This window comes from Nasonia vitripennis, unplaced genomic scaffold (genome assembly GCF_009193385.2).
Source record: "Nasonia vitripennis strain AsymCx unplaced genomic scaffold, Nvit_psr_1.1 unplaced0029, whole genome shotgun sequence".
In the NCBI taxonomy this organism is placed as follows: domain Eukaryota; kingdom Metazoa; phylum Arthropoda; class Insecta; order Hymenoptera; family Pteromalidae; genus Nasonia; species Nasonia vitripennis.
Genome location: NW_022279808.1, coordinates 1 through 27,567, shown reverse-complemented (window position 1 = coordinate 27,567; position 27,567 = coordinate 1). Strand labels below are relative to the sequence as shown.

At 35.8% G+C, this 27,567-nt stretch overlaps 3 protein-coding genes across 3 annotated transcripts in view; 2 read left to right on the top strand and 1 right to left on the bottom strand.

Moving 5' to 3' along the window:
* Window positions 1–4,619, top strand: part of LOC116418111 — a 36,584-nt gene extending 31,965 nt beyond the window's left edge. Inside the window, exons 3-4 of the mRNA XM_031933251.2 lie at window positions 3,335–3,604; window positions 4,414–4,619. Of these exons, the coding sequence (XP_031789111.1) occupies window positions 3,335–3,604; window positions 4,414–4,619 (476 nt within the window). The remainder of the gene's footprint in view (window positions 1–3,334; window positions 3,605–4,413) is intronic.
* Window positions 4,620–4,837: 218 nt separating this feature from the next.
* Window positions 4,838–20,506, bottom strand: LOC116418110. The gene is made up of 6 exons (XM_031933250.2): window positions 20,360–20,506; window positions 19,787–20,141; window positions 13,167–13,250; window positions 12,515–12,727; window positions 9,680–12,244; window positions 4,838–8,365 (listed from the first exon to the last, which is right to left on the bottom strand). Exons 2-6 carry the CDS (start codon window positions 20,109–20,111, stop codon window positions 8,163–8,165), a joined length of 3,390 nt encoding a protein of 1,129 aa, XP_031789110.1. The 5' UTR covers window positions 20,112–20,141; window positions 20,360–20,506; the 3' UTR covers window positions 4,838–8,162.
* Window positions 20,507–20,912: 406 nt separating this feature from the next.
* LOC116418109 lies at window positions 20,913–21,680 on the top strand. Its single transcript, XM_031933249.1, has 2 exons — window positions 20,913–21,060; window positions 21,279–21,680. The coding sequence occupies exon 2, from the start codon at window positions 21,309–21,311 to the stop codon at window positions 21,678–21,680; it is 372 nt and encodes a 123-aa protein (XP_031789109.1). The 5' UTR covers window positions 20,913–21,060; window positions 21,279–21,308.
* Window positions 21,681–27,567: the final 5,887 nt, after the last annotated feature.

The window sequence follows — 27,567 nt, the reverse complement described above, 5'->3', positions numbered from 1 at the left end:
ATTATAAACAATTCATTACTCGTATGTTTAAATAAAGTAGGTATATTGCGGTAGAGTACGCTTTGGAAGAGGTTACTCGCCCCTCGCATCAACTGGGCCTGAATTTCATCATTGTGCCCTCCAAACTGCATAATCTCTTGGCAGTTGTCATCTGTCCTTGTGTATCAATCGTCTAATAGGGCCTAAAGGAGCACTTTACGCACTCGCAACGAACACTAATGATTCTGATGAAATCATCAAAATTCCTACTCTTATACAGAAGACAGATGGTTTAAAATATAATTAGCTTCGACTCTCTTCACAATACACTGTTCTATTTTGCTAATTGAGACCCAGTGAACAAAAATATCACTTAGTACCGGGCATGATTTTTATAAACAATTCATTAATCGTATGTTTAAATATAGTAGGTATAATTGACGGTAGAGTACGCTTTGTTAGAGGTTACTCGCCCCTCGCATCGACTGGGCCTGAATTTCATCATTGTGCCCTCCAAACTGCATAATCTCTTGGCAGTTGTCATCTGTCCTGGTGTATCAATCGACTAATAGGGCCTAAAGGCGCAGTTTACGCACTCGCAACGAACACTACTGATTTTGATGGGATCATCGACATTACTACTTTGATGCGAAAGACAGATAGTTTAAAATTTAATTAGTTCCGACTCTGATCACCATACACTGTTCTATTTTGCTAATTGAGACTCAGTGAACAAAAATATGACTTAGTAACTGGCATGATTTTTGTATATAAATTTTTTCGAATAAAGTAGGAGAGATGGACTTGTAAAATTCTTTGGCAGATCTAACTTACACCTCACATCTACTGGGTCTCAGGTTTGGTATGGAGCCCTCTAAACTGCATAATCTCTTGGCAATTGTCATCTGTCCTTGTGTATCAATCGTCTAATAAAGCCTAAAGTCTCAATTTAAGCACTCGCAACGAACACTACTGATTCTGATGAAATCATCAAAATTCCTACTTTTATACAGAAGACAGATGGTTTAAAATATAATTAGCTTCGACTCTGATCACCATACACTGTTCTATTTTGCTAATCGAGACCCAATGAACAAAAATATCAGTTAGTACCGGGCATGATTATTATAAACAATTCATTACTCGTATGTTTAAATAAAGTAGGTATATTGCGGTAGAGTACGCTTTGGAAGAGGTTACTCGCCCCTCGCATCAACTGGGCCTGAATTTCATCATTGTGCCCTCCAAACTGCATAATCTCTTGGCAGTTGTCATCTGTCCTTGTGTATCAATCGTCTAATAGGGCCTAAAGGAGCACTTTACGCACTCGCAACGAACACTAATGATTCTGATGAAATCATCAAAATTCCTACTCTTATACAGAAGACAGATGGTTTAAAATATAATTAGCTTCGACTCTCTTCACAATACACTGTTCTATTTTGCTAATCGAGACCCAATGAACAAAAATATCACTTAGTACCGGGCATGATTTTTATAAACAATTCATTAATCGTATGTTTAAATATAGTAGGTATAATTGACGGTAGAGTACGCTTTGTTAGAGGTTACTCGCCCCTCGCATCGACTGGGACTCAGTTTTATCATTGTGCCCTCCAAACTGCATAATCTCTTGGCAGTTGTCATCTGTCCTTGTGTATCAATCGTCTAATAGGGCCTAAAGTCGCAGTTTACGCACTCGCAACAAACACTACTGATTCTGATGAAATCATCAAAATTCCTACTCTTATACAGAAGACAGATGGTTTAAAATATAATTAGCTTCGACTCTCATCACCATACACTGTTCTATTTTGCTAATCGAGACCCAATCAACAAAAATATCACTTAGTACCGGGCATGATTTTTATAAACAATTCATTAGTCGTATGTTTAAATAAAGTAGGTATATTGCGGTAGAGTACGCTTTGTTAGAGGTTATTCACCCCTCGCATCGACTGGGCCTGAATTTCATCATTGTGCCCTCCAAACTGCATAATCTCTTGGCAGTTGTCATCTGTCCTTGTGTATCAATCGTCTAAAAGGGCCTAAAGGAGCACTTTACGCACTCGCAACGAACACTACTGATTTTGATGAAATTATTAAAATTTCTAATTTTATGCAGAAGACAGATGGTTTAAAATATAATTAGCTTCGACTCTGATCACCATACACTGTTCTATTTTGCTAATCGAGACCCAATGAACAAAAATATCCCTTAGTACCGGGCATGACTTTGTGAACAATTCATTAATCGTATGTTTAAATGTAGTAGGTATAATTGACGGTAGAGTACGCTTTGTTAGAGGTTACTCGCCCCTCGCATCGACTGGGCCTGAATTTCATTATTGTGCCCTCCAAACTGCATAATCTCTTGGCAGTTGTCATCTGTCCTGGTGTATCAATCGACTAATAGGGCCTAAAGGCGCAGTTCACGCACTCGCAACGAACACTACTGATTCTGATGAAATCATCAAAATTCCTACTCTTATACAGAAGACAGATGGTTTAAAATATAATTAGCTTCGCCTCTGATCACCATACACTGTTCTATTTTGCTAATCGAGACGCAATGAACAAAAATATCACTTAGTACCGGGCATGACATTTATGAACAATTCATTAATCGTAAGTTTAAATAAAGTAGGTATAATTGACAGTAGAGTACGCTTTGTTAGAGGTTACTCGCCCCTCGCATCGACTGGGCCTGAATTTCATCATTGTGCCCTCCAAACTGCATAATCTCTTGGCAGTTGTCATCTGTCCTGGTGTATCAATCGACTAATAGGGCCTAAAGGCGCAGTTTACGCACTCGCAACGAACACTACTGATTTTGATGGGATCATCGACATTACTACTTTGATGCGAAAGACAGATAGATGCTAATTTATTGTTTTGGACTCTGGATTGCGATACACTGTTATATTTTAATTTTCCAGACCCGATTGACAAAAATATCATTTAGTATTGACTATGATTTTCATAAATATATAAACATAAATGTAATCATGATTAATTATACTACATATTTTCAGTTATATGTATTAATCAAGTTTTTTTTTTGGATTATTAGAATCGTTGTAATATAATTTTCTGCTCATTAGAATAATAATTCTATATATTTTCTGGAAGTCCATAATAAATTAAGTTGATTTTTTGGTATCGCAGAAACCTGCGTTAGATTACAAAGTTTTCTGGTCTGGAATAATGTTTTATATATCAGTTACTATAATTGTTTTTGTTCTCTGTTCTTTTTTCCATGTCAAACGGGCCATTATAACAAAATATATCACTTGATACGATAGGTTATATGTATTTTTGAATTGTTGACTAATCATTTTTTATTGTTTTATAGATTATGACGTAAATATGGTACTCCTAGCTCCAGAATACAAAGCCATTGACGTTTATATGTTAAATCTTATAATAACATGTGTAATGTTATGTCCTGAAGAGTTTGGAAATTGTATTTTTAAAGGGGAAAAAATTACACACGTTTCTAAAGAAATGATTTTGACAAAAATGTACAGAAATTTCTCAAAATCAGATATGAACAAATTAAATAATACATTGGATAAATATAATTTATACCTACAGAAGAAATCGATCGATTTTGTGAACAATGGTATGTATATAGCTCTTATATAACCAGCATGACACTGACGTTATAAATTCACGAAATAAATTTGAATCAGAAATAGCGTTATTAAACTAATTATAATTTAATGGACTATCCGTTAATGTCTATGACTATTTCCGTCAGAAATCAAATCGTATAATTCAATTTGTATTTACTTTATTCATTTATTATTATGTAACTGTTTGAAATCATTTTATACTAATGAAAGTTGACAAAGAACACTGGGCGGTATATGTTAATAAAATATAACGTATATTTTAAATTTTATTTGTCTATGGATTTAATTTAACTAATTTGACGCTATATTCGACTGAGATTATGCTTTTATGGATAACACGTGCTTTAATTTTGTACACGATGAATCACGTGGGACATCAGATGATTTTTCTCACGAGCAATCATTCAATTACCTTACTGAAAATCGTAACCTAACAAATCACGCGAAGAATCATGCAATTTTTTGCATTATTGCTCGCGCTATTATTTTCAGTAGGGTAGTTGAGTATTTCGATGAATGATGTATTTTGATTGGTTGTCTTATACTTTAATACCATAAAATGGTACTTTGTAATTCGAGCTTTTAGTGCATGAAACGTTTATCGCTTAACAGAAGCGAAAGAGAATATCAACGTTCGCTAAAAATCAACTTACCCACCAGTATAAAATAATATTGTTATACCACGAAATCCTATACATCATGTAGAAATTGTGATTTTGAGATTAGAGTGACAAAATTATTGAACAAATCTGAATTTGAAAACTATATTATTACATTTTTGTTTTAATAATTATAGTTCTGAAGCAGCGAGCGTTGAAGCATATACAAGAGAGACAGCCGTTCGTACGATTGGAAACTCAAAAAAGTCAGGAGGATTCTCAAAGCAGCTTTGAAAGTCAATCATTTCTTGAGACACGTTCAGCTGTAGTACATGAGAAAGATATCAGGACCAAGTATACGTACCTAGCGACAACGATTCCAGTAATCTTAGTAACAAGGTGATTAAAAAAGCAGACATACAGTATTGTTTATGTTTTTCATCTCATAATTTGTAACATTACTGATATTATTTTTGGCTATGTGTATTATACACTGTTCTAATATGATTTTCATCTGCCGATTAACAGAAAAAAAGATTACTGAATGTTTATAGCTAAACTTATGTTCTGTTTCCTAATTAATTGCAAAGACTCAAGAAGATCATATAATTGACCATTTTGATTTAATTTAATTGAAAATCTATGTAAGATCAACAACCAGATATGTATAGTGCTCATTTAGTTTTTTACGGCCTGATATAACCATTTTCACGATTACATTTTAGGCATGGTGATTGACGTACATCATTCGATTTGGTCTTTGATCTCCTAATTTACGATAAGAGAAAAATGTTAGATTTGGGCAAGAAACCTTATACAATAGTCTATTCTGTTTGTCATCTCATAGTTAACAATTCAATATTGTGATTTCACAATCAACCATTCACAATTCTAAAGTAGGATGCCCAATTTAGGTGTTACCATCCGGGTGGTATCAGCTAAATAGGGCATTCTACTTACACACACAGAAATTCTTGAGGGAGCTGCTATACAGTGATGCATAAATGCCGTGCAAAAGTGATTTTCTCATCGACGATAAGTTTTTGTACAACAGCTGCGCAAAAATTGTACAGCAGCTGTCCCGGCATGATGCTGCTGCTGCACTAAATACGCGGGACAGCAACTAACAAATTTCGTGAGTGCGTAAACTTTTATAAGTCGACAGTCACGCCGCGCTACAAAAATTGGGAGAGCTACCGTGCAAAACTGACCATACAGTTGCTGCACACCCCATTTACAGCAGCACCCTCAAGAATTGTTCAGTCTATTTAGCGTTTTTAATAATTTTATTTAGTAAAATTATTGTAAGTAAGTAACGTGATTAGTTGCGTGATTAATCACGTAAATAATTTAACGATAATATCACGTCATTTAACACGTGATTGATCACGTATTTAATCACGTAAGTTTAGTAGGGTGCCATTGTCGCCTCAGACTTCACACCGAACAATATAGCTATTTATAAGTCTTTTTGTATATTTTCGCGAGCGGATGTGTCTCGGGTGAAATGTATGCCGTGCGTTGGCATTCGCGAGTATTAATATTAGGTCGCATAAGAGCGGCTGGACGAGTACTGTGACGTCTCGCGAATAGACTTGTATACCAAATTCACTCTCGTTATCACTAATCCTTAACTATCGTAATTACTGTAATCCTCAGTTATTGCAATCCTGTTTCGTAATTACCCTAATCCCAGCTATCGCAATTACCGTTAATCGACAATTACAGTAAATACCGTTAATTCCAAATATCGTTGACCCCCCAACTGTCGCTAACCACAACTATCGTAATCCCCAGCTACCGCTAACCCCAACTATCGAACCCTCTTGCCACCCTAATCTCTTAATTATCGTACTCATTACCACTATACTGGCTATCATTAGTCTCTCGCGACCGTATCCCCGACTAACATAAACCTCCCTTTATCGTCGTCACAACTATCGTACTTTATCGCTTCCGTAACTACAATTATCGTATTCTCTCGTTATTGTTATCCCAACTATCGCAATCTTGTTCTATCGTATCCTCCAGTTACCGTAGCCTCTCCCATATTGCATTCTAATTACTACACTCGTTCCGAAATATTGTTATGTCCGTCAGCTCCCGTAATTATACCCTAAATAGCAAACGTAAGTTTATTTCATAGTTTAAGATTTTATTATGAATAAGCTCGATTAATAATTATTAATTATTAATCGATTATGAAATTAGATTCAGTTTCAGTGGGGCTAATTAAAATTATATTATAAAGAATGGCGGCGTTAGGTCGCACGTAGCAATCCGGCATAGTAGGTAGTGTGGCGTTTACCGCAGTAGTCGTGACGGGATCACGCAGTAGTTGTGACCGGCACGCTAGAGAACGAGGGTAAGCGCGCGAACCTCGGTAGATAGAATTAACGAATGCAGTTGGATTTTAGGAATCCTAGGACTCACGAGAGCAAAAAGAGACGGACGCGACGTGCTCCCGGCATATAGGTACATGGAAGGGCAAGGCGGTCCTCTCGTCTGCATGGCGAGTTGGCGGACATTGCGTTGACGAACGTGGTGGCGGCGTCGATCGTCCGATGGGAGCGAGGAGGATTCTCGATCAAAATGAAGAAACCGGAGACTCATGAGACTTGCAGGGCCGGATGCGAAATAGCGGCGACCTCGTCCGTCTACTCGTGATAGCGCGCGAGCGTTGGCAAGCCCCGTCAAGGGGGCCCTGCGCAGGGGTTTCGCGAGTAGCAGGGCCACTTTATTGTGAAAATTAAGAGACATTGTTAATTAACAAATGAAATCAAGTAAAGAGTAATTCAAGCATTGCGAGGCCTCGACCCTAATCCCCATCTCATTAGATTTTCTCCTCTTGAGTTAGCCGAGCTCAATAGCTTTGCCCCAATCCTTACTCGCGTCGAAGTTATTAATAAAAGAGATCGTGGGATCTCTGGAACTCCGGTACCTGGTGCCCAGAGCCGCGACGGCCCGTCTGCGCGGATATACAAGGAGTTGGTGATGCGAAGGATGGTAGGAAGAAACGGAGTTCGCTTTCGCGGCTCACAGAAAGCCACAAGTTTCAATGTGTACTGGGTGTTAAATAAATCACTGGTTGTTAGATAGTACACTGCCTTGCTAACTATACAAATTCTGGAAAAAGTCATAAAAAAGGTAAATGAACAATTGTTTGAATTTTGCATTTATTATATATATTATTTGCATTTTATATAAATAAAACAATATACATTGATTTGTTCAGAACTAAAGTTTTTTAATATTATTCAATGTAATACTTAAATTTTAAACAACTGTTAAATAAATAAAATGTTATTTTTTTCATATAATTCTACATATACATAGTCTACTAAATCATAAATAAATAAGTTATTTAAGGTACCATATTAAATCTAATACTTGTACATAACTTGTATAACAAAAGTTTAATTTTTTTCTTATGATTTTATAAATATTAGTGAGACTATATCACAATCAAATCACAGTCATTTGAAGTACTACATAGCTTTTGTTATAGAATTATAAAATCTCTCTTTGATCATTTACAATATTTATAAACATATTTATAAGCATGTTTTTTAATATAATTTTTTAAGAGTAGATTCAATGTAATACTTATATTCTAAACTTTAAAAAAAAAATTATGTTTGTATGATTCTACATACATGCATAGCCTTATAAATCACAATTCAATAAAACATATTTAAAGTTCTATATTGAATGTAATACTTGTACATAGCTTGTACCACTTTTAAAACAAAAAAGTTTCATAATTTTTTTATGATTTTATAAATATTAGTACGACTATATCACAATCAATTAATACTCATTTGGAGTACTACATAGTTTAGACTTTTAAAATCTCTTTTTGATTATTATATTCATAAACGTATAAATTGTTTTTAAAAAACATAATGTTTAAAATAAAATCTTTAATTATTTATCTGAGGTAAATTTAAAACTTTTTTAATTTACCAGCATAGATATTATAAAATCTAGCAGATATCTGCGCCAGACTTCTTTGACCTAAATATCTGTTTGAGGATCGTGCTTGTCGAATTTCTGGTGAAGATGGAGTTCTTCGAGATGATAAATGTGGCTTGAATACTTCACGAAAAGCAGCGCACTCGTCGTGATCCCATGCTCCGGTTTTACGATCTAAAAATAAAGTGCATTATTATCAAGTTTATTTTTATGTTAACTTAAAATTTAGAATAATAAATCAAACACTGATGGAAAAATAAATAAAAACTGATCAATTAAGCGTCATTATAGACCAATTACCGATTTTAGACCAATTAAAAAATACAATGAACTGGAGAAGCCAAAAAAGATTATCAAGCGCCGAGCTGGGAGCGCACTATAGAGTGTATGTGAAGAGAGACATGCGACGCGGTGCGTTGCAGTCACATCCATCGAAAATATCGATAGATGCGGCGAGTCCGAATGTTGTTGTGCTGTTTGTCATCAGCGGCCGCCGTCTCTAGCTTGATTCTGAGTACAGGAGAGAAGCCGTTACCGATGTCGCGCGAGCTGAGTCAATCAGATAGCGTAGATGTGTGGCTCGGTAGTCCGCGCGGACTTTCGAACCAATGCGGCGCGCTTAATAGTGAGGGCCCGTTGGAATCGACGTTGCCGCTTGCAAAAGAAGGAGATTTTGCGCGAGCGCAAATGCGCGAGTTCCTTCCCGATTTTTGTTGGCGACGGAGGTGGTCAACGAGATAGGAATTGGAGTTGTGCTCACAAGTGAGACGAGCACGTGCGGGTGTGGAGAGTCTGCACAGGAACGTGTTAATAGTGGGTGCGGGTACGACGTGATGCCAACAAGCACGAGCAGTGTCGGCGGGTGTGCCGCCGAGACAGCAGCCGGTGCAGTCATAGCAGAGGCGGGGACGAGAGGACAACTTCGAGCATCGGGGAAGCCTAGCCAGCTCCAACTTCGTCAGCAGGGTGCTGCCGGACAACAGGAACCAACCAGCCCCCGGTGCGAGAGAAGACGGCCATAGTGAATATTTGTAGTGTGCGTGAACCTTGAGCGAGCAAAACGACAGCGTTGCGAGTCGTCTAGGTGCCTTGTACTGGGACGACGAGCCGCTGGACGGCTACCGCGAAAGCGTGTGAGAGCCAGAGAGAAGAGGCAAGTGTACGTGTGTGAGAGAGAGAGAGAGAGAGAGAGAGAGAGAGAGAGAGAGAGACAGAGAGACAGAGAGACAGAGAGAGAGAGAGAGAGAGAGAGAGAGAGACAGAGAGAGAGAGAGAGACAGAGAGAGAGAGAGAGAGACAGACAGAGAGACAGAGAGACAGAGAGACAGACAGAGAGAGAGAGAGACAGAGAGAGAGAGAGAGAGAGAGAGAGAGAGAGAGAGAGAGAGACAGAGAGACAGAGAGACAGAGAGAGAGAGAGAGAGAGAGAGAGAGAGAGAGAGACTCGCATGTGGAAGAAAAGTTATCTAACGAAATATTTAATCTCACCTGAAACGATTGATTCCTGTACATCATCGTTGGAACTATCCAGGGATGGTAGCGGGGGTTTTTGAGATTGATGTTTATTTCTAATGGGTGATTCGTAGTTTGTGCTGTTGATCCTTTTAAGGAAATTGACATTCGCAACATCTTGTTTATCGACGACCCTCTTGTATTTTGATTTCTGCATTTGTTCAGAGTGTCCTAAGAGCTCTGCACACATTTGAGTGTTCTTCCCATCATCTATTACACCATTTACAGTGGCTGCATGCTTACGCAGTGCAGTAGCACGTATTGCTTTGTGATTAATTGGTTTATATTCATCATTGCATTTTTTTGTGAACCGGCACATTGAATCGTACAAATCTACATATCTCTCTACATTATCTCGTCCATTTTTTATGGCAAATAAATAAGCATTAGTCGAAGAAATATTAAATGACTTCCTATGTTTTACCAATAATTTTAAACAATCATAATCTAAATTATCCATGTACAAAGATCCTTTACCATCGTATCGTTTTCCCAAAATATCCATTCTGTAGAATGCTAAACGTTCCTCCTTCTCTTCCTCAGTCAACTGTTTAAAGAACTCACAATTTTCGTCTGCTTGTTTAATAGATTCAAAATCTTTTAAAAGGACTCTAGCAACTTCCCCGTTGCGTCGACGATTGAAACTTTCGATGAGCAATGCAACGCACACTGTGAGTATATAATATTGTTCATAGGTCATCACGTTAGTTTCCTTTACTTTATCTAAGGTCTGTTCCCTAAGTACATTCAAGAATTCTCTGAAGATAACTATGTCGTTAGATGGTGGCAGTGGTTTATCATTCGTATGACGATTCAATTCTTTTCTTGAGAGGTATGCCTTGATAAGTATTGCATTCTGAATATCGTCGTCAAAGATGGCTATAAAATCATTCAAATTTTGAATGTTTTCAGTATCTTTGACAGTAACGAAGAAGTGTCGTAAAATTTTAAAACATTTGCGAAAAAGAAGAGGTAATGTTTCAGCATTATATGTTATGCCAAAACGTTGAGTTGCTGCATCATAATCACTAACTTTTCTCATGGCTTCAATAACACTATCCCAATATTGAGGTCTAAAGACCATTTTAAAATCTTCTAATTCGGGGCACAAGTTTTTCATCTCCAACATGAATTTCGCAATAAGACGAACGTAACCTCTGACCATATCAAGTTGTTTAGTATTCGAAAATTTATCTGCGAATTTGTTAGCAAATAAAACAATAAGAATGTCTTGCCTCACTAAAGCTGAAACTACAGGATCTCTTATTTTTGCAAAAATATGATCTTTCACTCGTGGGTCTGTTTTTGGGTGCACGGCTAACATGCAACGTTTTGCTTCCTTTAAAATTTGCTTAGAATTACGATCTCCCATAGTATAATGAGCTGATCTATAATGATTTCGCAAATTTTGAGGTACAACCCATATATTACAAACAGCGCATTTCAATTTGAATACTCCTGATATTGAAGATGCAGTCATATCAGTTGTAGTTGTAATAGAGCTCTTCATTGTATTCTCTTGCTTTGCAGGTATATTATCTGTGGAAACTTCTTCATTGCTCTGAGATTCTGTTTGTAACAATTTCTGTTTCTCAATCATTTTTGGACGAGAAATTCTCCGCGAGCAAATGATTATTCCTTTAGGATTAATTGTTCTGTCATTATTGTAATAATCATTCCCACGTAAACGCAGCTCTTTATACTTAACTCTTCTTTCTGCAGCGGATTTGCAATGAATTAAAAATTGCACTTCTTGCTCTTCAGGGTGGTGGGTTTTATAATGTCGATCCACTCTCAATTCTAGGCTATGACAAAAACAACAGCAATTTAGTTTGTAATAAAAAGTTCCACCTTCATCGGAAAAACCTATTGTTTGTGTAGGAAAATCTAAGTCTTCGATGGTGTTGCGTTTACGCTTTAATGAATTAACATTCTTGTTAGGTGGCGGAACATTTGTTGTGTTTTCGACAAATGTAGATGAACGAAAATTAACTGTAGATGTTTCACATCCTCTATTACTTTCATTTTGATCATTTTGTTCTTCATTTTCTTTTTCTTTATATTCAGAATTAGTTTGAGGTAAATCAGTCGTAGTTGGTTCACAATTATTTATATTTATTTCTTTTTCTTTCTCAGATACTCGGTTTGTGGTAGAATATAGTTCAAATAAAAATTTTTTTCGCTTTGCAGGTTTTTTTGTTTCGGTATGAGGAGCCTCTATTTTTGACGGTACATCCACATCTGAATTTAATTCATTTGATTCAAATGATATTGGTTTATGAACCCTTGAGTTATTGACTTTTGAAACTACTTTTCTTTTCGTAAGACGTTCCGTCTTATGGGATTTCTTCGATTTTTCAAATTCTGCATTAAAGTCGGTCAAGTCACTATCTGAGTCATCTAAGTAATCTTCATTGGATGGTTGGTATTCAGATCCCGAGGAATTCGGATCATCTTCAGGTATCATTGATGCCCGTTCAAATTTTCTTTTTTTGATTGGAGGTAACGCAAAATCGCTTTTTATATTCGTCAAATATTCATCTGAAAAATGAAAAAAAAATATGGATATGTAGATAAAAAGTTATTATTTTATAAGTTTATGTGTGAGATGTGTATATTAATATATAATGATTTGGGTGTGCAATGGAATTAGAGATTCTATTACTCAATCTGCAGTGTGTGTTAGTCTTTATTAGGAGCTACGGTATGATGATTGAATAGATAGATTTAAAGAATGTCGTTTAGAGTATATTTGCAAGGTTTGTCAATGGTAGGATTATGTTATTATAACATACGAATATTTATTATTACCTGCATTTTCTTCATCTGAACAGTCACTTCGATTTGAATTTGATAAAAATAATTCTAACTTTGATTGGTCCAGTCTAGATATTTCATTTGAATGATGGCTGAATTTGCCACTCAAATTAAAGCTAGAATGCTCATTAACTCTGCAAATTTCTGGTGAATTATTGCAAGATTCTACATTCCAATTATTTATTTGTGACGAATCATTACTGTGCTCTATATAAAAAAAATCATGTTTCGAAATTACTCATGAAATATATGTATATAAATATTTATTCTTTTTAGGGAAGGTCAGAACTTACGAGGACCGTTCATATACTTCCATAAACAAATTTCAGTCAACGCTTTTCAATAACAATATCTCAGTGAACGGCTTAGTTTTTCAGTCGTTACCAAAGTTCGCAATCAATTGAAAATTTTTCAAATTTAGAAATTTGTATTTATTCTATAAAGATTTTACATTGTACATGATATCTTGAAAGTATACTGTACTAGTGTTACGTCATTTAACTTGATTTATTTTTGTAACAATATTTTAAATTGGAAAAAACTATGAACTAATTAATTGAAAATGGTTTTTTGTCGCGAACTTTATTTTGTTCTGTCATAAGTTCTGATCCTCCTATAGTAGCATGCTTAAAATAAAAATAATTACCATGAAGACGGTCTTGCTCTGAGTTGAGATATTTGCAAGTTTCATCGGAGTTTGCTGAATCTTCAACTTCATTTTCGTTACAACCTATAAAAATTAATTATATTCAATGTTTATCAATTTATAAATTTGTATGTATAAATTAAATCACGTTCGAAGTTAATACTTTAAAATGACAACATGCAATAAAATGGAAAAAAAGAAAAACAGATAGGAACTATGCAGCTAGGGTGAAGGGCTATTTCTTGCAAGGGCGATCTCGACTCCATTTCCTGCTTAAAACTAACCCGAGCTACAGAAATTGTGCCTTACCCCTCCCCCCCCCTTCATGTTACACACTATGCTTTTTTGACAAGTGCAGGTAAAGGCCCTTTGTTATGTATCTAGAGTGAATGGGAAGTTGCGCATTTTGAATCGTGCGACACTGTCTTACAAAATTTCATAATAAAGGTAGGAAAATTACAGGATAATAAGCGATAAAAGTGCAAGTTCTGGGTCCAGATCGGCATTCTGAGTGGCAGATTGTGATAGCATCCGCGACCCGGAAGCAACCTCGGTAACAGGTTATACCCATAGAATCTAGTAAGGAAAGCCTCTGCTTGAGTTAATGCTGCCGGCCAGGATCATCCTTAGTGGAGGGTTAACCTGATGGGTCAAAACTTGGTTGTTGAAGCAGCTGTTAAATATTGGGATCAGTAGTTCGTCTTTTTTGCTGCGAAGAGAATGGAAGGTCGCCGAAACGCAGGCTCCAAAGGCGTTTCGATATAGGCACGGAGCTGAAAAGTCCTCACCATGGCCAGTGCTGAAATCAAGTGACCAGTCTGTGATGATCAACATCGGGTCTTAACTGACTTGCAGTGGGATACTCAACGAGCAACTTTCCATCTCTGTACAATTGCCGAGAATGTAATCAGCATCAACGCAGCTTGCTACATAGCGAGCGCTTTGAAAAGAGCGTTTCAGCATCTCATCTCTAGATACTGAGACTTTCCCACAAAATGTTGCCAATTCATCAGATTGACTAGCTCTCTTCACGTCCGGTTTGGTTTTAATATGACGACGTGATGGCTGGCTGGTTCAAGCTCGTGCCTTAGTTGATTTAGGATCCAAAGTTATTTGGTCGCATCAGTAGTTGCATCTTTGACACCGTTACAAGTTCAACCTTCATATTACTTCTTCCTCACGGATAAAGAGGCTCGAACTTTAACGATTACCGCCCTGTTGTTGCCCAGCCTGGCTCTAACTACACCGAGGGGCCTTCTGAAGCATGACCACTGGCATCATCTCGACAATATCAGGTTGGCTGATCCTTCCTTCACTACTCCAGGTGATATTGATCTCGTGCTAGGTTCCAAAACATACACCAAGAACACCTACTGCTGAAAACAGCTCTTTTGACTGGCTAGTCTACGGCGACTTTAAATCGAAGTATGAAGATGTCATAATAGTTGCGAGCTCAGTGCCACAAGACCTCTTGCCTAGCTGTTACAGCGCTGTTGGTGTCTGGAAGACGTGAGCAGCACCCGCACATCTTCTGCCGTCAACGTCGATTGTAAGCGCTAGTTCAAAGAGGGTTGCAAAGGAGATGTTTCAGGAGATATGTCGTGCGTGCTGTTGGGTCACTAAAGATCCTTGTAGATCCCAAGGCAGTTGGTCTACAACGTATTTTATGGGTAGAGCCTGATGGTTATGAAGACATTACCAGCTACTTACTATATTAGTATAACATACAGAGTCAGCTGCGCCCCGTTGTTCGTGCTCAGAGTCCTAAGATAGTTAGCTTATAATGAAGATGATGATTTTTGAGAGCAGCACAAGTCCTATTGAGCTTAACTTACATCCACATAATTCTCTATTGAGCTGATAACGACCCTATGGCTCGACAGCTTAGAAACTTGCGGGTCTTCCAGTCACCTGCAAGTTCTCGACGGTGGTTCTCGTCTCTACCAAAATTCTGTTGCAGAAGATGTGGCGCGACCGGTTGAAAAGGGACGATGTGTTGCAGTAATCCCTCAATGCCAGATGGCTAAACTTTCTCCTCGGTCTGATCCCTGTACCTCGAATCCGACTTCCATGGTGGATTCGTGCCACCTCGTCAAGTCTATTGGAGCTTCGTGGATTCGCTGATGCACGCAAAGGGGCTTGTATAGCTGTCGACTGCGTAAGAGTCGCAGACGACGGTTGCACAAAGCGGCGAGCGCGGTGGCAGGCAGCGGCATAGTACCTTAGACTAGCAAAAAAAACGAGGGGTAACTTAGCGCGTGCGAATTTTTTGTGGGTGCTCGTGCGATTTTGTATTGTCCACCATTTTCTGTATTGTGTTTTGACATCTCGCAATCTTGCCAGACACCTCGAAAGAGGATCATCGATTACGATTCGTGCCACTACTCATTAGAGTAGCGACTACCGCGGAACTGATTCGCTTGATTAAGAATAGACTGTGAAAGTACCCGATTTTCACCAAGTATTTCTTATTGTTGTGTTTGTTGATCTTTTGCCTTCTCTCTTGCGCTTTGATTCGTAGGGTACCCTGACCCCTTCGAGGGCACGAGCGAGCCGCGCTTGCAATTAGCTGCGCTAGCCAGCGCAAATCAAGGGGCAGCTGAGTGTTTCAGACGACTCGCTAGGACGGCGAGTAACAAGAACCACTATCGATTATTAAGAATCCGTCCTCAGCTGCCTCGTTATATTTTCAAACAGAGACAAACCAATAACGTCTTGATAATCCGGTACTGCACATCTTCATATGTAGACAGATCAATTAAATAGGCCTTAAATAATAGATACAAAATTTAGAAAGACCAGTTGATAGCTGATAACAGAGTTAACAGCTTTATTGTGTACTATTATCTGACTAACTTCTTTAAAAATTACATCAAATCACTTAATATTCCAGATTAAAGTGACTTTTCACGATAGCAAATGTGTTCTACGGCAACTGGAGGTCTACGAAAAGTTGAGATATATGAAGAATGCACAACCACCTTGCAGATGACTTCGCCGTCTTCTATCAACCTCACTACACTGTGTTGAAACTAACAGGGAATACTCTCACCTATCTATACAGTACCTTTATGTCACGGCTGTCCAACAAAATGGAAAAGAAGAAGAAAGAATAAGCATGAGATTATCGAAGTTTTCACTCGCTGGCGTCAGTATCGGCATCTCTTCACATCAGACTTTGTAGGGATAAAGATGAAGAAAGTTCGGATACGTCCAGATTACGCTATCTAGCAGAGAGTTTCGCCAGAGCGAACAATCGAGGAGAACCAGAGCTGCTCACGGTAACATACGACACTGCTCGTGCACCTTAACAAGAAACTCGAATGCTTTTACGACTAGCTTTTAAAGAGAGATTGACCTATCCTCTCGGAGAATGTTCTAGAGATGAAGAAAATTTGCTTTCTATGGGTGCGTGTGCGGAAAAAGGCTGTTTTATTGGAATTGACAATGAACATGTGACAGTATCGTTGAAGGACGAAGCTGTGGTTATTATCGGCGTATAAATCAAGGTAACGCGATTTATCGAATGCTCGTCCGCGTGGTGTCACCGAAAGAAACATCGCAAATCGACATGTCAACGCGGGCTGATTTAAAAACATGGCATGATTGTTTGGGATATGTCGGAGCTCGTGCACTTCAAGACATGATTCAGATCGATCGTGTGACCAGCGTGAAGTTGAAAAACGTGGATAAATTTTTTTGCTTGCCATTTCATCTGGGGAAGGTACCTGAATCTGTTTTAGAAAAAGTTGTCCACTTAATTATGAGGAATAGTGAAGTGCTAAAAACACTAGTGATAGATTGTCTGAAAAACACGTTTAAGTTAATGATGCGATTTATAAATATGCAGATTGAACGCGTGCTGAGAAAACGATGTTTGATCATCAATCCGAGTACGCTGAAAAAAATCTTAAAAAAGTTTGGTGTGTTGGACGCGAAATCTGTATGTGCGTACCTACTGATCCAAACGTTTTATTGTATTCATACCAAGGGACAGCCACCTAGCCAAAAGTACGAATTATGCATGGAATATCCCTTCTTAAAAAAGAGATACAAGAAAAGTGAAGCCGACTAAAACGAGATTTGATTGGTTGCTTTTAAAAGAGCGCGAAAATACAAAATCTAGAAAGTATTTACGAATTAAAATAGATTTTATTTTTACAAAGTTATTTATGATATAAAAGCAAATTGAATTAATAATGAAACAATATATTAATAAATAAATTTTAATTTGATATTGATTGAAACAATATTTTCTTCAATTGTTTGAGAAATTTTAACCTCAAAATTTAAGACACGTCCAAAAGGCATCAAAATATAAAAGTGCAGTTGCCCGCGCGAAGCGCGCAAAATGTCACTTGTATTAGCTTAACATATATCTTAAAATGAAAAGAATTTTGAGACCCTAGCGGAAATAAATAGTGCAAAAAACAGTACAAAACTGAAGAAAACAGTTAATAACTGTAGAAAAATTTAGACAAAGATAACAGTTACCTACAGTTTTTTTCAATTTTTTCAATTTTGTTCAGTTTTATACAGTTTTTCCCAGTTATCTTCATATACAAAATATTACATTTCTTAAATAAATATAATAATGAATATAACAGATAATAACTGATAATAACTAATGACAACAGTTTTTGCCAAACAAAACTGTTATGCACGCAGAAAAAAATGAGAATAAAAGTTTAAAAAAAAGATGAAATTTGAATTTAATAAACAATCAAGTTTGAATTTCCCTCCCAAAAAAAAGTCGCATGCATCTCGGGATGCAGGGTAGACAACTTGAAACAGTTAATACTAACCTAGAAATATTGAAATGATAATAAGGAGGTTTTTAATTTCGAATGCTTTTTGAGGATATTTATCATGATTTTCTACTTTCCTTTTTTATTCTCATGATTAGAAACATATAATTCGAGTGATTTTACTCTTTGCTGTATCTTACTGCGGGACTGTAACTTAGGTAAATTCATTATTTCACAGTGAAATAATGAGCTGTTTAAGTCACGGATAAGCGTGTCTTAAATGCGGGTTTAAGTCACGCAGTGCTATAAACTGATATATTTAAATGAAGTCTCAGGTTAATTACAGAATCTGACAGGTCAATTATAAAAATTCTCAGTTACTTTGACACATCAATCTATATACTCTATGAGCTCTGAGGATCGAGGTTTTTATATACATTTTAAAGCTCTACATTTTAAAGCTCCGAGGATGTCACAAATTACCCAAAGTCAGCCTAATTACTTGGATATCAAGTCATAACTTTGAGTTCTCAGGTTTGAGGTTATACTAAAATCAGGATGAAACTTACATATTAACGTGGGATGTTCATAACTAAGAATTTTAAGCAATAAGATTGTAATTAATAAATTTTATGCGACAAGGTTCCAATTAAAGATTTGTTGGATGAAATTCTAAATCAACGTTTAATCCAGCTCGAGAATTATCAATAAAGTTATTGTTTATTAAAAAATGAATATAGTATAAACGAGTTAGTTATTACTTTCAACATATAGAGTTTGATGGGATCAATCGTGTTTCCAGCAACAATGTATTCCGCATAGAAATTTTTATTAATATTTAAGACGAATATGTAGCTTCTTTAACAAAGTAAATATATTAAATAAAAATGGCCCAATGATATATATACACATATATTGTACACCTATAATAATGTCATAAACAGATAATATATTGCGTACAACATTGGGCCATATTCAAGAACTTTTATTTTATGTAGAAAATAATAATAATGTATAATATTGCTATTGAATTTTTCAAATCATTGAAAATATTTTGACAGAATACAGAATAATCAACAGTATATTTGTTCAATACAATATCAGTTATTTAAGGTTTGTAATATATAACGTACAGCACTGGAACAGATTTGATAACTTTGTTCGTTACAAGATTCAATAATACTTATAGACGAGCATTGAAATTATTTGTTTGTTTAATTATATTGTACTATTGTACAATATAAATGTAAAATAAATTTTAAATACAGCTATCATTTAGTACGGTTAAATTATTTTGTATGCAACTATCAATTTTATATTATTTTAATCATGGTTACTTGTATTAGAACACGGGCAATGTTAAATTTAAGGCGCATTAGGCTTGTAATATATTTAGTACAATACACTAGGCCATATTTAATAATACTTCGTTAATTACAGGTTTTAATAATACTTTTATACAAGCATTCAAATTATTTGTTTGAGTATACTGTACTATTAATTGGACTAGTGTCGATAAATTTTAAATGCAGCTATAATTTAGTACGGTTGAATTTATTTTGATGCAGCTATTAACATTATATTTTTTTAATTAGAACACAGGCTCTTTATATTATTAAGTTATATTTATAGTAGAACATGGGAAGGTTAAAAAGTTAAATAAATATCATGACATATCTTATTATATATTTTTTATACTAAAAAAGATCTGTCAATGAATTTTATATGCAGCTATAAATGTTTAATTTTTTTAATTAAGTTTACGTATATTAGAACACAGGCAAGATCAAACTTGAGGTGTAAGCAATAAAAAATTAAATAATAATCATGCCTTATACCTTATTATATTTTCTATATTATAGATGTACTCACCAACGATGAAAGTATTTTCAACTACTGTTTTATCATTATCATCATTTATTTTTTCATAGTACGCTGAACCAATAATACTTTCGGAGTCTAGTTCCTCAAAGTCTGACGTATATAAATCTGCATTATTATTAGTGTCTTTTTCATCATCTGTAGCATCGAGTAAAATATTTTGTTTGAACGATTCATTGTCAAATAACTGATTCTCATTTAGGTAAAATTTGATGTTATCATCCTTTTCAGAGTTATGGTCAATAATTAAATCAAATGATTGATAATCGTTAGGATCGAATTCTTCGATTTCCTCTTCAGGGTTTGGACCATCCATTTTTTACTCTCAATAGTGTAAAAATGTAGTCTACAAGAACAATATCTAATTGTAATATAAATATTCAATAAAAGTAATATACTAATACTGTTTTAGCACGATAATCTAATAATCTATATATAGTACTGTATATATAGTACTATACTTTATATACATATCAGGCATAAAATATTTAAAACATGACAGAAACTAAATAGATTTTTTTATTATTTAAATAATAATGTATATTATTATAAATAAACACATACCTGTAATCCGTTAGTCGCCGTAGTTTGGTCAAGAAGAAAGAAAACTATGATCAAGACCAAAAAGGCGGGAGTACGTAAATCCAACGAAGACTTGCGTATATGTCTATAGACAATCAAACTTTTTACACAGAAAATTTCAGCTATAATATCCGGGATAAAGAAGCCCATATAATATATAAATATATATATATATATAATGGGCTTCTTTATCCGGAAATGTTATCGGGCTGATAACAATTACTTTTCGGGATCCCACATAAATTTATAGAACATTTTCTGGGATCCTGCATTATGAGCAAAATGTTTCCGGGATCCCGCATTATGATGCAAATATCCGGGATCCCGTATTATGATGCAAATATTCGGGATCCTGCATAATTACTTATAAATATTTCTGGGATCCCTGAATATTGCGTTCCAGATAAAATTTTTCTGGGACGTCCCAGAAACTAACAAAAAGCCCAGAAGATTGCATTTCGAACCAGGATTCGGCCCGGAAGCTTTCATTCTATACACATATATTTATATATTATATGGGCTTCTTTATCCCGGATATTATAGCTGAAATTTTCTGTGTAAAAAGTTTGATTGTCTATAGACATATACGCAAGTCTTCGTTGGATTTACGTACTCCCGCCTTTTTGGTCTTGATCATAGTTTTCTTTCTTCTTGACCAAACTACGGCGACTAACGGATTACAGGTATGTGTTTATTTATAATAATATACATTATTATTTAAATAATAAAAAAATCTATTTAGTTTCTGTCATGTTTTAAATATTTTATGCCTGATATGTATATAAAGTATAGTACTATATATACAGTACTATATATAGATTATTAGATTATCGTGCTAAAACAGTATTAGTATATTACTTTTATTGAATATTTATATTACAATTAGATATTGTTCTTGTAGACTACATTTTTACACTATTGAGAGTAAAAAATGGATGGTCCAAACCCTGAAGAGGAAATCGAAGAATTCGATCCTAACGATTATCAATCATTTGATTTAATTATTGACCATAACTCTGAAAAGGATGATAACATCAAATTTTACCTAAATGAGAATCAGTTATTTGACAATGAATCGTTCAAACAAAATATTTTACTCGATGCTACAGATGATGAAAAAGACACTAATAATAATGCAGATTTATATACGTCAGACTTTGAGGAACTAGACTCCGAAAGTATTATTGGTTCAGCGTACTATGAAAAAATAAATGATGATAATGATAAAACAGTAGTTGAAAATACTTTCATCGTTGGTGAGTACATCTATAATATAGAAAATATAATAAGGTATAAGGCATGATTATTATTTAATTTTTTATTGCTTACACCTCAAGTTTGATCTTGCCTGTGTTCTAATATACGTAAACTTAATTAAAAAAATTAAACATTTATAGCTGCATATAAAATTCATTGACAGATCTTTTTTAGTATAAAAAATATATAATAAGATATGTCATGATATTTATTTAACTTTTTAACCTTCCCATGTTCTACTATAAATATAACTTAATAATATAAAGAGCCTGTGTTCTAATTAAAAAAATATAATGTTAATAGCTGCATCAAAATAAATTCAACCGTACTAAATTATAGCTGCATTTAAAATTTATCGACACTAGTCCAATTAATAGTACAGTATACTCAAACAAATAATTTGAATGCTTGTATAAAAGTATTATTAAAACCTGTAATTAACGAAGTATTATTAAATATGGCCTAGTGTATTGTACTAAATATATTACAAGCCTAATGCGCCTTAAATTTAACATTGCCCGTGTTCTAATACAAGTAACCATGATTAAAATAATATAAAATTGATAGTTGCATACAAAATAATTTAACCGTACTAAATGATAGCTGTATTTAAAATTTATTTTACATTTATATTGTACAATAGTACAATATAATTAAACAAACAAATAATTTCAATGCTCGTCTATAAGTATTATTGAATCTTGTAACGAACAAAGTTATCAAATCTGTTCCAGTGCTGTACGTTATATATTACAAACCTTAAATAACTGATATTGTATTGAACAAATATACTGTTGATTATTCTGTATTCTGTCAAAATATTTTCAATGATTTGAAAAATTCAATAGCAATATTATACATTATTATTATTTTCTACATAAAATAAAAGTTCTTGAATATGGCCCAATGTTGTACGCAATATATTATCTGTTTATGACATTATTATAGGTGTACAATATATGTGTATATATATCATTGGGCCATTTTTATTTAATATATTTACTTTGTTAAAGAAGCTACATATTCGTCTTAAATATTAATAAAAATTTCTATGCGGAATACATTGTTGCTGGAAACACGATTGATCCCATCAAACTCTATATGTTGAAAGTAATAACTAACTCGTTTATACTATATTCATTTTTTAATAAACAATAACTTTATTGATAATTCTCGAGCTGGATTAAACGTTGATTTAGAATTTCATCCAACAAATCTTTAATTGGAACCTTGTCGCATAAAATTTATTAATTACAATCTTATTGCTTAAAATTCTTAGTTATGAACATCCCACGTTAATATGTAAGTTTCATCCTGATTTTAGTATAACCTCAAACCTGAGAACTCAAAGTTATGACTTGATATCCAAGTAATTAGGCTGACTTTGGGTAATTTGTGACATCCTCGGAGCTTTAAAATGTAGAGCTTTAAAATGTATATAAAAACCTCGATCCTCAGAGCTCATAGAGTATATAGATTGATGTGTCAAAGTAACTGAGAATTTTTATAATTGACCTGTCAGATTCTGTAATTAACCTGAGACTTCATTTAAATATATCAGTTTATAGCACTGCGTGACTTAAACCCGCATTTAAGACACGCTTATCCGTGACTTAAACAGCTCATTATTTCACTGTGAAATAATGAATTTACCTAAGTTACAGTCCCGCAGTAAGATACAGCAAAGAGTAAAATCACTCGAATTATATGTTTCTAATCATGAGAATAAAAAAGGAAAGTAGAAAATCATGATAAATATCCTCAAAAAGCATTCGAAATTAAAAACCTCCTTATTATCATTTCAATATTTCTAGGTTAGTATTAACTGTTTCAAGTTGTCTACCCTGCATCCCGAGATGCATGCGACTTTTTTTTGGGAGGGAAATTCAAACTTGATTGTTTATTAAATTCAAATTTCATCTTTTTTTTAAACTTTTATTCTCATTTTTTTCTGCGTGCATAACAGTTTTGTTTGGCAAAAACTGTTGTCATTAGTTATTATCAGTTATTATCTGTTATATTCATTATTATATTTATTTAAGAAATGTAATATTTTGTATATGAAGATAACTGGGAAAAACTGTATAAAACTGAACAAAATTGAAAAAATTGAAAAAAACTGTAGGTAACTGTTATCTTTGTCTAAATTTTTCTACAGTTATTAACTGTTTTCTTCAGTTTTGTACTGTTTTTTGCACTATTTATTTCCGCTAGGGTCTCAAAATTCTTTTCATTTTAAGATATATGTTAAGCTAATACAAGTGACATTTTGCGCGCTTCGCGCGGGCAACTGCACTTTTATATTTTGATGCCTTTTGGACGTGTCTTAAATTTTGAGGTTAAAATTTCTCAAACAATTGAAGAAAATATTGTTTCAATCAATATCAAATTAAAATTTATTTATTAATATATTGTTTCATTATTAATTCAATTTGCTTTTATATCATAAATAACTTTGTAAAAATAAAATCTATTTTAATTCGTAAATACTTTCTAGATTTTGTATTTTCGCGCTCTTTTAAAAGCAACCAATCAAATCTCGTTTTAGTCGGCTTCACTTTTCTTGTATCTCTTTTTTAAGAAGGGATATTCCATGCATAATTCGTACTTTTGGCTAGGTGGCTGTCCCTTGGTATGAATACAATAAAACGTTTGGATCAGTAGGTACGCACATACAGATTTCGCGTCCAACACACCAAACTTTTTTAAGATTTTTTTCAGCGTACTCGGATTGATGATCAAACATCGTTTTCTCAGCACGCGTTCAATCTGCATATTTATAAATCGCATCATTAACTTAAACGTGTTTTTCAGACAATCTATCACTAGTGTTTTTAGCACTTCACTATTCCTCATAATTAAGTGGACAACTTTTTCTAAAACAGATTCAGGTACCTTCCCCAGATGAAATGGCAAGCAAAAAAATTTATCCACGTTTTTCAACTTCACGCTGGTCACACGATCGATCTGAATCATGTCTTGAAGTGCACGAGCTCCGACATATCCCAAACAATCATGCCATGTTTTTAAATCAGCCCGCGTTGACATGTCGATTTGCGATGTTTCTTTCGGTGACACCACGCGGACGAGCATTCGATAAATCGCGTTACCTTGATTTATACGCCGATAATAACCACAGCTTCGTCCTTCAACGATACTGTCACATGTTCATTGTCAATTCCAATAAAACAGCCTTTTTCCGCACACGCACCCATAGAAAGCAAATTTTCTTCATCTCTAGAACATTCTCCGAGAGGATAGGTCAATCTCTCTTTAAAAGCTAGTCGTAAAAGCATTCGAGTTTCTTGTTAAGGTGCACGAGCAGTGTCGTATGTTACCGTGAGCAGCTCTGGTTCTCCTCGATTGTTCGCTCTGGCGAAACTCTCTGCTAGATAGCGTAATCTGGACGTATCCGAACTTTCTTCATCTTTATCCCTACAAAGTCTGATGTGAAGAGATGCCGATACTGACGCCAGCGAGTGAAAACTTCGATAATCTCATGCTTATTCTTTCTTCTTCTTTTCCATTTTGTTGGACAGCCGTGACATAAAGGTACTGTATAGATAGGTGAGAGTATTCCCTGTTAGTTTCAACACAGTGTAGTGAGGTTGATAGAAGACGGCGAAGTCATCTGCAAGGTGGTTGTGCATTCTTCATATATCTCAACTTTTCGTAGACCTCCAGTTGCCGTAGAACACATTTGCTATCGTGAAAAGTCACTTTAATCTGGAATATTAAGTGATTTGATGTAATTTTTAAAGAAGTTAGTCAGATAATAGTACACAATAAAGCTGTTAACTCTGTTATCAGCTATCAACTGGTCTTTCTAAATTTTGTATCTATTATTTAAGGCCTATTTAATTGATCTGTCTACATATGAAGATGTGCAGTACCGGATTATCAAGACGTTATTGGTTTGTCTCTGTTTGAAAATATAACGAGGCAGCTGAGGACGGATTCTTAATAATCGATAGTGGTTCTTGTTACTCGCCGTCCTAGCGAGTCGTCTGAAACACTCAGCTGCCCCTTGATTTGCGCTGGCTAGCGCAGCTAATTGCAAGCGCGGCTCGCTCGTGCCCTCGAAGGGGTCAGGGTACCCTACGAATCAAAGCGCAAGAGAGAAGGCAAAAGATCAACAAACACAACAATAAGAAATACTTGGTGAAAATCGGGTACTTTCACAGTCTATTCTTAATCAAGCGAATCAGTTCCGCGGTAGTCGCTACTCTAATGAGTAGTGGCACGAATCGTAATCGATGATCCTCTTTCGAGGTGTCTGGCAAGATTGCGAGATGTCAAAACACAATACAGAAAATGGTGGACAATACAAAATCGCACGAGCACCCACAAAAAATTCGCACGCGCTAAGTTACCCCTCGTTTTTTTTGCTAGTCTAAGGTACTATGCCGCTGCTGCCACCGCGCTCGCCGCTTTGTGCAACCGTCGTCTGCGACTCTTACGCAGTCGACAGCTATACAAGCCCCTTTGCGTGCATCAGCGAATCCACGAAGCTCCAATAGACTTGACGAGGTGGCACGAATCCACCATGGAAGTCGGATTCGAGGTACAGGGATCAGACCGAGGAGAAAGTTTAGCCATCTGGCATTGAGGGATTACTGCAACACATCGTCCCTTTTCAACCGGTCGCGCCACATCTTCTGCAACAGAATTTTGGTAGAGACGAGAACCACCGTCGAGAACTTGCAGGTGACTGGAAGACCCGCAAGTTTCTAAGCTGTCGAGCCATAGGGTCGTTATCAGCTCAATAGAGAATTATGTGGATGTAAGTTAAGCTCAATAGGACTTGTGCTGCTCTCAAAAATCATCATCTTCATTATAAGCTAACTATCTTAGGACTCTGAGCACGAACAACGGGGCGCAGCTGACTCTGTATGTTATACTAATATAGTAAGTAGCTGGTAATGTCTTCATAACCATCAGGCTCTACCCATAAAATACGTTGTAGACCAACTGCCTTGGGATCTACAAGGATCTTTAGTGACCCAACAGCACGCACGACATATCTCCTGAAACATCTCCTTTGCAACCCTCTTTGAACTAGCGCTTACAATCGACGTTGACGGCAGAAGATGTGCGGGTGCTGCTCACGTCTTCCAGACACCAACAGCGCTGTAACAGCTAGGCAAGAGGTCTTGTGGCACTGAGCTCGCAACTATTATGACATCTTCATACTTCGATTTAAAGTCGCCGTAGACTAGCCAGTCAAAAGAGCTGTTTTCAGCAGTAGGTGTTCTTGGTGTATGTTTTGGAACCTAGCACGAGATCAATATCACCTGGAGTAGTGAAGGAAGGATCAGCCAACCTGATATTGTCGAGATGATGCCAGTGGTCATGCTTCAGAAGGCCCCTCGGTGTAGTTAGAGCCAGGCTGGGCAACAACAGGGCGGTAATCGTTAAAGTTCGAGCCTCTTTATCCGTGAGGAAGAAGTAATATGAAGGTTGAACTTGTAACGGTGTCAAAGATGCAACTACTGATGCGACCAAATAACTTTGGATCCTAAATCAACTAAGGCACGAGCTTGAACCAGCCAGCCATCACGTCGTCATATTAAAACCAAACCGGACGTGAAGAGAGCTAGTCAATCTGATGAATTGGCAACATTTTGTGGGAAAGTCTCAGTATCTAGAGATGAGATGCTGAAACGCTCTTTTCAAAGCGCTCGCTATGTAGCAAGCTGCGTTGATGCTGATTACATTCTCGGCAATTGTACAGAGATGGAAAGTTGCTCGTTGAGTATCCCACTGCAAGTCAGTTAAGACCCGATGTTGATCATCACAGACTGGTCACTTGATTTCAGCACTGGCCATGGTGAGGACTTTTCAGCTCCGTGCCTATATCGAAACGCCTTTGGAGCCTGCGTTTCGGCGACCTTCCATTCTCTTCGCAGCAAAAAAGACGAACTACTGATCCC

Excerpts from the sequence above, each read along its gene's own strand:
- LOC116418110 (XM_031933250.2), bottom strand. The coding sequence starts at position 20,111 with ATGGATGGTCCAAACCCTGAAGAGGAAATCGAAGAATTCGATCCTAAC. Across the intron at positions 13,251-19,786 it reads TGAAAATACTTTCATCGTTG|GTTGTAACGAAAATGAAGTT; the intron begins GTGAGTACATCT and ends TAATTTTTATAG. Across the intron at positions 12,728-13,166 it reads AGAGCAAGACCGTCTTCATG|AGCACAGTAATGATTCGTCA; the intron begins GTAATTATTTTT and ends TTTTTTATATAG.
- LOC116418109 (XM_031933249.1), top strand. The coding sequence starts at position 21,309 with ATGGATGGTCCAAACCCTGAAGAGGAAATCGAAGAATTCGATCCTAAC.